Consider the following 13,836-nt stretch of genomic DNA (forward strand, 5'->3'; position numbering starts at 1 on the left):
AACCGCTTTGGTCGCATTGACCGATGATCTCTGGAGGGCCAGAGATGGAGGCCATGCGTCCATCCTGGTTCTCCTTGACCTCTCAGCGGCGTTCGATACCATCGACCATGGTATCCTTCTGCGACGACTGCGGGAGGTGGGGGTGGGAGGCACTGTTTTGCAGTGGTTCTCCTCTTACCTCTCGGACAGGTCGCAGTCGGTGTTGGTCGGGGGGCAGAGATCGTCCCTGAGGCCCCTAAAATATGGGGTGCCGCAGGGTTCGGTCTTATCCCCCCTACTATTTAACATATACATGAAACCGCTGGGCGAGATCATTCGGAGGCACGGGATAAAATACCACCAATACGCGGACGATACACAATTGTATCTGTCCGCCCCGTGCCAACTCAATGAAGCGGTGGATGTGATGAGCCAGGGCCTTGAGGCCGTTAAGAGCTGGATGAGCGCTAACAAACTGGTACTCAACCCGGACAAGACCGAGTGGCTGTTGTGCTTCCCTCCCAATAATTTGGTTGACATTCCAACACTCAGGCTGGGGGGTCAAATTTTATACCCCTCAGACAGGGTCCGTAACTTAGGAGTCCTCCTGGATCCACAGCTGACTTTCGACCATCAGCTGTCGGCTGTGACCAGGGGGGCATTTGCCCAGGTTCGCCTGGTCCGACAGTTACGGCCCTATCTGAACCAGGAGGCTCTCGCAGCAGTCACTCGAGCCCTTGTGATCTCTAGGCTGGAATACTGCAATGGGCTCTACATGGGGTTGCCCTTGAAGAGCATCCGGAGACTGCAGTTAGTCCAGAATGCAGCCGCGCGAGTGATAGTGGGCGCACCGCGGTTCGCCCACATTACACCCATCCTCCGCGAGCTGCACTGGCTACCTGTCGGTCTCCGGGTGCGCTTCAGGGTATTGATGACCACCTTTAAAGCACTCCATGGTAGTGGATCTGGATACTTGAGAGACCGCCTTCTGCCGATTACCTCCCTCCGACCGATTAGATCACACAGGCTGGGCCTCCTCCGGATTCCATCCGCCAGTCAATGTCGACTGGCGACTACACGGAGGAGGGCCTTTTCTGTTGCAGCTCCGACCCTGTGGAACGATCTCCCCGTTGAGATTCGTACCCTCACCACCACCCAGACCTTCCGCACAGCCCTCAAGACCTGGCTCTCCCAGCAGGCCTGGGGATAGGCTCTAATTTACCCGCCCGAGTGTTGACTGTTGAATGCATGTTGTGGTTTTACTATTTTATTTCATTTTTGGTCACTTATTGTTTGTCCCTTGTTGCTGCACACCCTTCCCTTATGATTGTAAGCCGCCCTGAGTCCCCTCAGGGAGAAGGGCGGCCTATAAGTCTTAATAAAATGACTCCAAATGACTCCAAAAAATGTATAATTTGCTACCAATTATAATACATTATAACTTAATTATCAAATTTATAATGTTATTTATTTATAATGGAACATAATATCCTACGGAAACATACATCATTTGATGAATTTAATGTTGATACAAAATAGTCAAATAGTCAAAAAAATAGTCAAATCATCTTCAAATTAAGCTCAACTCCTGGTGACCTTATCAACATGTCCAAGCAGTTTTCTTGGCAATTTTATGTACCCATATGCTCAGTAAATGGATCCATGTAAAACCATAACATAGCTTTTAATTAAGGTGATCTTAAGCCTGTAAACCCCTGGATTATATATCATAATTCTTACCAATATCTTGGTCCTGGTTTGAATCACTTCTTCCAATTTTGGTTGTTCCTTCCTAAAAAAAAAAGAGAGAGGGATAATTACACTAAATTAAATTCATTCTCAGGATTAGCACAAAGCAATTACCTTTATTAACATTTTTTATCTGAACAAGGAATTTTATTTGACAACAATAAATCTAGATGGTACACATCTAAAATGTATAGATTTTTCATTATATTCAACATAAACTAGTCTGTATTTAATAATAAAACAGAATTGTGGATCAGAGCACTATTATATCACTGAAATATAGTATTATCAGACACAGAGAACATGTGATCCAGTGACACAAATGATCCTTTCTCCCCATCAAGAGAGTTCATTTCACTGTAATTTAAAATTTCCAATTTTACAGCAATTGCTATCATCAGCCAAGATCCATAAATAGGTATGTTAAATATAAACAAGAAGTATATTGTGATCTTCTTTGCTGCTCATATACATGGTGCAGCAGCGTTTTTAATTATGGAAGTGAAAAACAGCCTTTTACCTTCTTGTTCCTCAGTTGAAATTACAGATACCTGAATTTTAAAAAGGCAAAGCATAAAGAAAAGAAAAAAGCAGCATCTAGAAGCAAAGAAAGAGGGGACAAAGGTGTTAGTGTAGTGTTAATGAAACAGGCTTAAAAGGGTTTAAATAAGTATCCTGTTGATAAAATCTGCAAACTAGGCTTCTTTCCATATAAAGATATCCTCAGCCACTTTCAAGTACTGTAAATTAATTACCGTATTTTTTGGAGTATAAGACGCTCTGAAGTATAAGATGCACCTAGCTTTTGGGGAGGAAAACAAGGGAAAACAAATCTGCCGCTGCCTCCCAGCAATTTTCCTCCTTGCAGCAAACAGCAAACAGTACAGATGATATACACTGTTTGTGGTGTTACTTTTCAGACTATACTGGTACAGATGCTGTTAAAATTGATGTGGCTTTCTGGAAGTATATGTTATTCTCTGTTATTTAAAAGAAGATACAATAGCACTGGGCCTCTTCAGATCAAGCATTTATTTTAAAAAGCTTCTTTATTTTGCTAAGTTGTCTAGAACAATAAAAAAGCAGTCTTTAAAAAATAAGTCTAATAATTTGAACATTCCATAGGCATTTATAGTTATTGATTTACGTCCTTGCAGCAAACAGAAAACAGCCTATTTCAGTTTAGTCTGATTAGAAGAAAAAAAAAATAGCAGTAGCAGTAGACTTATATACCGCTTCATAGGCCTTTCAGGCCTCTCTAAGTGGTTTACAGAGAGTCAGCATATTGCCCCCAACAATCTGGGTCCTCATTTTACCCACCTCGGAAGGATGGAAGGCTGAGTCAACCCTGAGCCGGTGAGATTTGAACCGCTGAACTGCTGATCTAGCAGTAGCCTGCAGTGCTGCATATAATCACTGCGCCACCTTGGCTCTTTGCAGCAAACAGCCTGTTTCACTTTCAGTTTCAGCAGGGCCTCCATATGATCAGCTGTTTCAGGCAGCAGAGATTACCATAGCCTATTTCTCCCCTCTCCACCCGCAAGCTCCATTTTCCGGTTTTCTGCAAGGAGGTAAATTGCTGGGAGGCAGAGGCCAAAGGATGGGGGCTAATGGGTGGGTGGGGCTACACTGAGTGTATAAGACCCACCCAAATGTTCACCCTCTTTTAGGAGGGAAAAGGTGCATCTTATACTCCTAAAATACGGTAATATGGAGAGATGAAGACCTTTTTTGCATACAAATATTTAAAATAATTATTTTAAAAAATCTTTCTACTACAGTCTTTCTTAATCTGATGTAGAAGGATTGCAAAATTCCAAAAAAAATCTAGCCAGCTGTTCAGAGCTATTGCTTTGCCGCAATAGAATTCTTCCTAATCTTGGCAAGCTTCTGAACAGACATTTGAAAAGGATCCAGATTTTTGCTCTAATTGAACACTTAAGCAAAACATTTCAGCTGCATAAGTATGACGAAATCATGCAAGTGCCAAAACTTTAAGACGAAAAAGTTTATCAGGCAAACTGAAGTATTTTTTGCCAACTGAAATTAAACAATATGCATATTTTAAACAATAGATGTTAGTTTAGAAAAAAGAAAAGAATGTGATATATTACTGAACATAAACACTAATTCCTTAATTTCATACATCTCCCCCTTAATTATATCACAATAATTGTCCTACTAATAAGGATGGACTTTATATAATCTCTGCAATGGTCTCCAGTCCCTAAAATGTGTACTCTGCTTCATTAATGTGGTTCCTGACTGGTATTGGCCTAAATATATACTGCAGAGTAAATAAAATGTAGTGATAGGTGAATTTTCTTGTTAGCAAAGAAAACATCCAATAATCATCTTCCCTAATATGGGGAGAGGATGGAAGAAGACATTTGATAGATGACTAGCACAGCCTCATTCACTCCAGCCTCATGGATCTGGGACTGAGAGCCTTCCAAAAAAGTAGCACCTATTCCCTCCTACTTTATTAGGAAGTCCCAATCCAGACCATGCGCCATCTCCATCTGCATGCCCCATAAAGCAGGAGGAGGCTGTTAAGCAAATTTGTTCAGGAGGATGGTTTTTCTGTCTATAGCCGTTAGGAGCAAACGCTCTTTGCTTGAAATATCTGCCTATCAGTCACATATCCATCTATTGAAGAAAAAGCAAATCTCTCTGGGTAGGGTGGAGTTGAGTGGATTGCCTGCCCCACTCCCAAGTCCAGAAGAGGCCAGTAGGAACTGAGAAAATCCCCGCCTCTGACCATCACCACTACAGCTGCAATTAAAATGCCTCTCATCATACAAATAGCAAGACCTGTGTTGACAGAAGACTGACAAATTGCTTTCACAAACTGCTCAGAAAACTGGCCCTAGAAGGAATGTAGAAGAAGTAGACCTAAACTTTATGAATTGTAATTGAGGCATCCTTGAGCTGAGACTAAGCTTCTGTACATAGTTATTAATTGGAAAGGAGCCTAAATTGAGATTTTTAAAGAAAAGTATTGGGTTATACAAACTTAATTGAAAAATTTATGCAAAGCATAAATTGTGAATTCTAAATACAAGGTTGCATTAGGTATCATAAACAGCAAACAAGACTAGCGTTATATTTTAAATACTTTAAGAATAAACATGACAATATTAAAATGGACAGATGTTATAATTTATATTACAACTTCCTTATAAGTGATATTTCTCATAGGCAAGTGATTAACAAGTTGGACGTTCTAGTTCAAAATTTTAATTTTAAAAATGCATTTCTTTTTAATCTATCCAGTGTCCTTTTTGTTTTGTCATGTAAGGTAACAGCCTTTGTATATTCTGAGCATAGAAATGTATGGTTAATCATTTTGAAAACTTTAAAATCCTTATACTTATTACCAAACCAGAAATATTTCATATGTAGCATCGTATGTTCCTTTTCAGCATAGTGATAGATTTAAAAAACAAGTAATGGCAATTATAATTTAGAATGTGAGAACTTTAAGATTTGGGTGACGCAACATGTAAATCCTAACAACAATAACATGCAGAAATATTAAATTCCATGATTCAGTAAAGTATGATTATTATGGTAAAGATAAACTATCAATTATTAAGATTATAGCTAATTATTAAACATTTCTGCTGTTCTTTATTACTATGTAGTCTTTATTATTATGCTATTGATTTCAGACTTTTAATAACTAAGAGTTTTTATTACAAATTCTACTATGATGCCTCAATAACATATTAGACATAGGAGCAGAAATATTTGAATTAAAATATGATTATACATTCTGTTTTCTGAACTTGATTTTGGCAAGTATTGCAGATTAAGGTTTTCTATTCATAATTAAAGTATGTCATTTTGAAGTAATAGCTAAGTACAGAAATCTTGGCTCACCCTGAGATGGTACAGTACGACTCCAGTACTAAGGATGTCATCGTCCATGGCCATGAAATGAGGTAAACTGGAGTCTATTGTCACTCCAGCTTTTTTCTTGTTGATATCCACACTGTACTCTTCCATAATAGCTTTTCTGTTAATCCATTTATCTGTCCAGTCTTTGGTCAACTGGTCGATCTTTGGAGATAATAAATGAGAAAAATGTGTTTATTTTAATATTTTTAAATGGAAGTAAAACAAAATCTGTGAGGCAGTTTGGTGTGGTGGTTAAGCTGCTTGTCTATAAAATGGGAGATGTGAGTTCTAGTTCTGCCTGAGGCATGAATGCCAGCTGGGAGACTTTGGGCCAGTCATTCTTTCTCAGCCCAATCCACCTCAGAAGGGAAAATATGAAGAGAAAGGTATACTTTGTTCGCTGCTTTGAGTTATTTATAAAAAAAACAATAATGGCAGGATAAAAAACTTTTTATAAGTGTTATATTACCCTGTTTCCCTGAAAATAAGGCCTCCCCCAAAATTAAGCCCTCCCTGAAAATATTGCACCCCCCCTCACTGCTTCCTGCAAAAATAATAAGACCTCCCTGAAAATAAGGCCAAACCCTTATTCGGGGGTCAAAAGAAAATAAGACCCTGTCTTATTTTCAGGGACATATGATATTACTCCAAGTGTTGTTGGCAACTGACTCACATTTGTGATGGTTGCAGTATCCTGGGGTCATGTGATCACCTTTGGTGATCTTCTGGCAAGCAAAATCAATAGTGAAGCCAGAATCAGAAATTTAGAATATACACTTTCTAAATGTAAAAACTATCATTGTCAGCAGTGCCTCTTTTTAGTTAAGTTTTACTATTAATAATATAAGCTTCTTTATTTTTTAAAAAATTATTGGTTTTGTTTCATTCACAACTTAACCATTTTATTTATAACTACTAGGACATATTTCAAAACTCTTAATCCACTCCAATTTTTTTTCTTTTTCCCTTCTCTACCAGACGTTAATCTGTGACCACGATCTCCTTTTATACAGTTTTGAGAAAAACACAATGCATACCAACCTTAATTTCATTTTGAAGTACTAATTCCGTAAGATTTCCTTCTTTGTCATCACTCCATGAAGGGCTAGAATTCATCTATGGAGACAAAGTATTAATAAGATTTCTGAAATGTTTCCATATGCAGTGCAAATTAATGACCTGAGAGTGGGAAAGCAAAGCAAGAACAGAAAAGACTCTATCCTAATTATGGTATATTTGACTATTCATATTGCAATAACATTCTTATATTCACAATGCACTAATTTCTAAGGTCATATATATGTGTGTGTGTGTTTGTGTGTGTGTATACATATTACTTTATTTTATCTGTCTACACTAAGCAACTAAAATATACCTTCAATTTTCTTGTTCATGTTTCTCTAGATAAGGGTCCTTTGGTATGTAGTACATTTCATTTTATCTTTATTATTATTATTTAAATATTTTATTGAAGTTTATTATCACATAAAATAGAAAAGAAGAGAAGAAAAGAAAAGAAAAGAAAAGGGGTCGTGCAGAATTTAGAGAGAGAAAAAAGGGGAAAAAATACAAAGGGCTGACGCCCGACCCTTTCCAACACAGTAAAATACTAATAGTTATAACTTCAACTTTTTACCTTATCTATAAAAGTATGAAAAGTCAATTCTATAACTTACACAATTATTAAATCTTCAAACCAAAATTATAAATTTCATTTTTTCTATATCGAGTATAAAATCAGAAGCAAAAACAGGCCCAAATAAAATATTTGTTTAAAACAATATATATCACGATCTTAATGAAAATCCTTTTTTTTTTCCTTCCGTGTTGTGAGAAATAATATGCATTTCTAATTAGGCTTATTAACCTTTGTAGACTATTATCATTTATATTAACAAACTTCACTGTACTCTTTCATGTTCTTTAACATTAAAGGTAAAACTTCTTTATATATCCATTTTGAAACTCGGTTTCCTTTAAAAAATATTCTAAAGACAATAAATTCTAGTACATCTTTTTTAAACTTCTTCCCAAGTTACATACTTTAAAATTCATTTCCAATAGTATTTTACAAACTTTAGGAATTACTCAAATATTAGTCACAAGGAAAAGAAAAAAGAAGAAAAGAAAGAAAAACCCATTTTCATATCCACTTCATAAACATAAAACCGTACATTGGAACTTTCTTTCAATTACACATATAGGCTGGTAAAAACACATCCTGACTAGTTAACTTATTAAGTTACACACTCCAGCTTGTCCTCATAGAATATTTTTCTTCTTTAAAATAGCTATGAAATATATAAACTTCTATTTTTCTCAAGAGATTCACAGCTTTGTTAGTATCCATACAGAAAAAGTTCCAAAATTGTTCTCTTAAGGAGTGCGGATTTACTTGGAACTCTTCTTTCAATTTTTCACCTTCAATTGGAGCTGAAAAAGTACCTTTGGGTCTTATTTCAATTCCACTGGAAGACTTATATTTAAACTATCATCATAGTAGGCAAATATATTCCAAAATTACAGTTAAAGTCCTTTGAATTTCAAATACTTGTGGAATAGCGTCAGTGGTTTGGTAGCTTTCTGGACATAATAGCATCTCTGAATTACTCATTTTTCTTCCTTTTATTGACTTCTTATGAGCTGAAATATAATTTGGAAGGAGAAATGCTGTCCTAGCTCATTAATGATAACCAACCAGCATCACCAATTAAATCATAGCAGAAATTTGGCCCATTGGATGTCATTTGTGCTGCATCACAATCTGTCAAATTATTAGGAGAGAAAATGTAATGACAAAATAAATATGATATGGTCTTAATAACTAAAATGGTTTTTTTAAAAAATATTTAACTACAGATGCATGATCCTTGGTTCAGATTAGGATCCAGACAGACCTGACAAATCTGACTAATATCTTGAGGAAAACCAATCTTAATAGACAATATTGGATTGCCATCAGATTTCATATACAGCAAAATTACACTTCTAACAATATATACAGATGGACCAAATGATTTTGATTGAACGTAGATAATACAGTTGTACATACCATCTCAAAATTCATCAACATAATTTTCAACCTACGTATTTCTTCTTGTAATTCTCTAATCAGTTTCACATTTGCATCCTGAAAAATTAGAGGAACTTTTTTAAAAAGTAAGGAAACAATTCATTGATTCTAAAATATTTATTACACATTTTTTGGCATTACCGCTCAATATATTCTGCCCTCACAATTTCCAGGAAAGAAAAAAAAATTAAGGATTGCACAACGTTATTACTTCTCCCAATATTGGATGTCTAAATTAAATCTTCTTCCCTCATAATGTGTGATGATTACTAGGGAACTGCATATGTAATAATTAAATATATGACAAAAGTATACTTTACATGATCCCTGGTGATGCAGTGGTTAAATGCAGTATTGCAGGCTAACTGCCCACTGCCCACTGCAGGGGTTTGATTCAGACCGGCTTAAAGTTGACTCAGCCTTCCAACCTTGTCAGGTTGGTAAAATGAGGACCCAGATTGGGGGACAATAGGCTGACTCTGTAAACTACTCAGAGAGAGTTGTAAAGCACTGTGGAGCTTTAAGTCTAAGTGTTGTTGCTATTGCTACTACATATAGTACATAATCCTCACTTACTGACTGATTTATTCAGCAATTAGTCAAAGTTACAATGGCATGTAAAAATTAGTTTTACAACTAATCTTTGAACCTGCAGCTTTTATAGCATCCCTGCTGTCACCTGATCATGATTCAGGAGCTTGAGAACCAACATGCATTTATGACATTTGCAGCCACCCCTTGGTCACACGATCATAATTGCGGTATTTGGCAACTGGTGTACATTTATGATGGTCATAGGGTTGCATGGTCCCATGATTGCCATTTGTGACCTTCACAGTTGGCTTCTGACAATCAAAGTTACTGGAGAAGCTGGCAGGAAGTCACAAATTGCAATCACAATATGATGCACTTGACAACCCGCAGTGTTGTGATTCACTTAACCATTAAACTGATGTCATTAAGTTCAACACAGTCACATGACATTTCATTTAACAATTGCATTGTTTAGCAAGGAAGTAGGTGATCCCAAATGTGGTCATTAAGTGAGAACTATTATAATGTATTATGAAAAAAGGTGACACTAAAGAACTGCAGCATCAATTGTTTTAAAAATGCATACAAATTATACAACAAAAATGATATACTCCTTTAGAGAGCCAACAAAAATGCTCAATGAAATAAAAGAAACACACAAGGTAACTCACCTCATTTACTCGAGGTTTATTAATAATTTTTTTGGCATTTGAAGCATAGCGTAAGGTATTCACAGTTTCATTATAGCAACAGCTTGCAGGAGAAATAGCTGCAGATAGAAAAAGAAAATTACAACAAAAAATGTGAAATGTGCTTTAGATATTTTGACCCCAAAACCATTTGCATTTTATTCTTCCATCCAAGAGCAATATAGGTGGATATGCTACTGTTTTCACACATGCAAATCACCAGAAATTGTCAGTAACAAAAACTGAAACTGAAATTGACTTAAAACAGTAATGGCCCTTGTTTTATATGATTATTTTCCTGAACCTACAATTATATCCAAGGTTATCTAGTAAATTCTTCACTTGGAACCACATTTTAGATATCTATGCTGTAAAATACGTTTCTGCATCTAATCACTTATTGGCCAAATATTGATGTTAATTCAGATAATAGATGAATCAAAAAAACAACTTTTGCCAAAGTAAACTTTGTTGAAAATATGGGCAAGTGATCTATCTTTGCAACAGATGGCTACACCCAAACTTTTTCAAGGCAGTCTTCATTAAAATAGATAGATAAGCCAGCAGGCAAACAGATCTATGCTTTTTATAATGTATGAGACTTAAGCCTACTCAAAAGAAGACAAATTTAGCCATGATGACACACGCCTTAACAACATTTGACTAAATTACTGGAACATGCTGTACCCATGTCCCCGTTTGAAAATTGTCTACAAATTTTAGCTCATCCATTATTTGACAGTGATGGCTGCCTGATCTAATGAACAAATAGGATCAATTACCCAGTGATTGGGTAGGTTTTTAGAACAATTGAAAAGTATTAATGGCATTGAAAACCCCTAAAACTCTTTTCTGCTACAAACCTATGTACCATCTACTCCCATAACCCAGTTTGTCCTTTAAAATTGGCTAGACAAGCATTTCTCCAAAATCCACCGGATGCAGTGATATTTCTGGCAGGAAAGAAATTTCCCCAAGACAAGGTCTAAAGTATGGATTTTTAAAAACGCTTTTGTTTTTGCTTTTCTATCTAGTACCAAAACATACTGCAGCAGATATTTTGGTTTGCTGTGCTGATAGGTTAGCAGATTATCTCCTGTATTAATCTGCTCTTACTCGTTTCTTCTTTATATTATTAACAGTTCATGTAATTTTTTTTTAATGTTGCCAGATCTCTGCCTTTCATAACTACAGTGTAAGGACAGCTTATAAATGTTTTGAAATAAACAGTAATATCTCATTAGGAACTACTGACAGAGGTAAAATATAGTTCCATATTGAAATTTATAATGTGAGAGACAGCTCTTGCTCAGTTATTTTCTATGTCACACATCTTTCAGACAGATATTACATTGTCCTTGGGCAATTAACAGAATCGTGACCCGTCAAAACCGCGGAGGACAAAATCGCGCTCGACGAAAGCGCGCATGTGACATCATCAGAGCGACGAAAAAAATTAAAAATTTAAATAAAATTAAAATTAAAGCAAGCCGATTCACATAAAGGTAAGGGTTAGGTTTAGGGTTAGGGTTAGGTTAAGGGTTAGGGTTAGGTTTAGAGCGTTAGGGTTACGTTTAGCGTTAGGTTAAGGTTTAGCGTTAGGTTTAGCGTTACGTTAACGGTTAGGTTTAGGGTTAGATTTATGGTTAGGTTAAGGGTTAGGTTTAGGGTTAGTTTTAGGGTTAGGTTTGGGGGGGTTAGGGTAAGGTTTTCGCTTTATTTTTACATTTTTCGATCACAGCGCGATGTTTTCATCGCGCTGTGATGACGTCAAATGCGCGCTTTCGTCGAGCGCGATTTTGTCCTCCGCGGTTTTGTGGTGGAACCAACAGAATACTGCTTTTAGGAGTATTTAGATCATATGACCATTCCTGAAATCAAAGCAAATCTTTATACTTACTTGCAATCATTATGGTCTTGGAATTGCCACCCAGACTATCCTTCAGAAGCCAAGTAAGAATGGAATCCCGATATGGAATATAAGCTTGACGCTTGCAGCTATTGATATTGGAGCCACAGTAACTGTCTGTACGGTCACTGTCCACTTCACTGGCTATACTGCTGATGCTCTGGCAGCTGCTGAACATTTGAGTGTTTTCGGCTAAAAAGCAAAAAAAAAAAGTCAGACTTATACAGTAAAAGAAATATTCATTTCAAACAATCCAAAAATATTTTTTCATGCTATAGTAACATTCAACAGTCAAAGATTAAGACAATAGAGTGGAGTGGAGTAGTAGAATAGAGTACAGTAGAGTAGAGTAGAATAGAATAGTTGGAAGGGACCTTGCAGGTCTTCTACTCCAACCCCCTGCTTAGGCAGGAAACCCTACACTACTTCAGACAGATGGTTATCTAATCTCTTCTTAAAAACTTCCAGTGTTGGAGCATTTACAACTTCTGGAGGCAAGTTGTTCCACTGATTAATTGTCAGGAAATTTCTCCTTAGTTCTAGGTTGCTTCTCTCCTTGATAAGTTTCTATCCATTATTTCTTGTCCTACCCTCAGATGCTTTGGAAGTCCTTTGACTCCCTCTTCTTTGTCGCAACCTCTGAGATATTGGAACACTGCTATCATGTCTCCCCTAGTCCTTCTTTTAATTAAACTAGACATCCCCAGTTCCTGCAACCATTCTTCTTATGTTTTAGCCTCCAGTCCCCTAATCATCTTTGTTGCTCTTCTCTGCACTCTTTCTAGAGTCTCAACATCTTTTTTACATCGTGGCGACTATACTGTTTTGTTGATCAATCATTATGGTCCTTTGATCACAGATTAGGCAGTTTTTAAGGTGCCAAAGATCACAATTCAGCCATCCAATTTTATATATAGGAAGCCATCAAACGGGGCTTTAATATAATCAGAAAAGCACAGTGGATATTTCATCCCAGGGATGAGGGACTCTAAAGAGAATAATAGAAGAAAAAGTCTTTGGGAATTAAATTGGTAATGGTAATACCATTACCATGCTTAAGCACTTCCAACAAGAAAATGTGAAGAATGAGCACCAAAATTGGTGTTGGGATAGTATTACTTTTCTGTCATGGCAAATGGCATCTGTAAATGGCAAATGTTTGGTTGGACAAATGGTAAATGGCAAACCTTTTGCACTTAGTTTATTTGCTTTTAATTTTTAAATGTATTTTCCTAAACAAATGTTACCTCATGTGTTGTAATGATGGTTTAATGATGTGACCCATTTATGCTTTAATGCTATTCTATCCATAATGTTTTCTAACAGCATAAAATAGTACAAAAGAAAAATAATGAAATGTTAATAGAAGAAAGAAACTTCAGGGAAAGGTCTGATTTTATTTGGAAACTCCCAACAGAAAAATAGAAAGATTTATCCCCAGGATAGACAGATATTGGAAATGCCTTTTCTTCTTTTGTTTTCCCTTTTCTTACCTCTGTGCATTTCCAGCTAGATATTTTGAGTCCCATAAAGCAAGTTTTTCTCCCAATTTACCCAAGTTAATATGGAAGAAAAGACTCCCAGTAGATATAAAAATGCTTTATTTTTAACTTAATGTACAGAACATGTTTACTACAAATTTCTTAGAACAATATGCTTTTTCTTTAAATCAACTAATTTCTCTCCTTCCTTCTCAAATAAACATACAGAATGAAGGAGCAGAATGAGGCATAGTATTATATTATGTTATAAATTGTAATATTAGCTTTCCTTTTTCTTTGAATAGTAGGAATATTAAGTATGTTGACCCGATTTACTTATAAAATAATAGAGGTGGGATAAAAATCAAATAGTAAAGAACAACCATAACTTCAAGAAACACACTTAATTATCCCTAATATATGGTTTGTTAACTTGAACATGATGGAAAACTGGAAACTCACTAAAAATGCAAACAGGGCGGCACCTTATAAGTGACCAGACACTCACATATGAATGAC

The 13,836-nt window shown here is 36.3% G+C and overlaps 1 protein-coding gene across 1 annotated transcript in view; it reads right to left on the bottom strand.

Annotated features, from left to right (window-relative positions):
- Positions 1-13,836, bottom strand: part of STARD9 (StAR related lipid transfer domain containing 9) — a 94,620-nt gene that overhangs the window by 41,897 nt on the left and 38,887 nt on the right. The window contains exons 12-17 of the mRNA XM_014063212.2: positions 11,828-12,028; positions 9,910-10,007; positions 8,684-8,761; positions 6,673-6,747; positions 5,614-5,793; positions 1,720-1,771 (exon numbers count right to left, since the gene is read on the bottom strand). Coding sequence (XP_013918687.2) covers positions 1,720-1,771; positions 5,614-5,793; positions 6,673-6,747; positions 8,684-8,761; positions 9,910-10,007; positions 11,828-12,028 — 684 coding nt within the window. The remainder of the gene's footprint in view (positions 1-1,719; positions 1,772-5,613; positions 5,794-6,672; positions 6,748-8,683; positions 8,762-9,909; positions 10,008-11,827; positions 12,029-13,836) is intronic.

The sequence above is a fragment of the Thamnophis sirtalis genome, unplaced genomic scaffold (genome assembly GCF_051295495.1).
Source record: "Thamnophis sirtalis isolate CommonGarterSnake01/CBP01778 unplaced genomic scaffold, rThaSir2_p1.2 scaffold_1, whole genome shotgun sequence".
Lineage (NCBI taxonomy): Eukaryota > Metazoa > Chordata > Lepidosauria > Squamata > Natricidae > Thamnophis > Thamnophis sirtalis.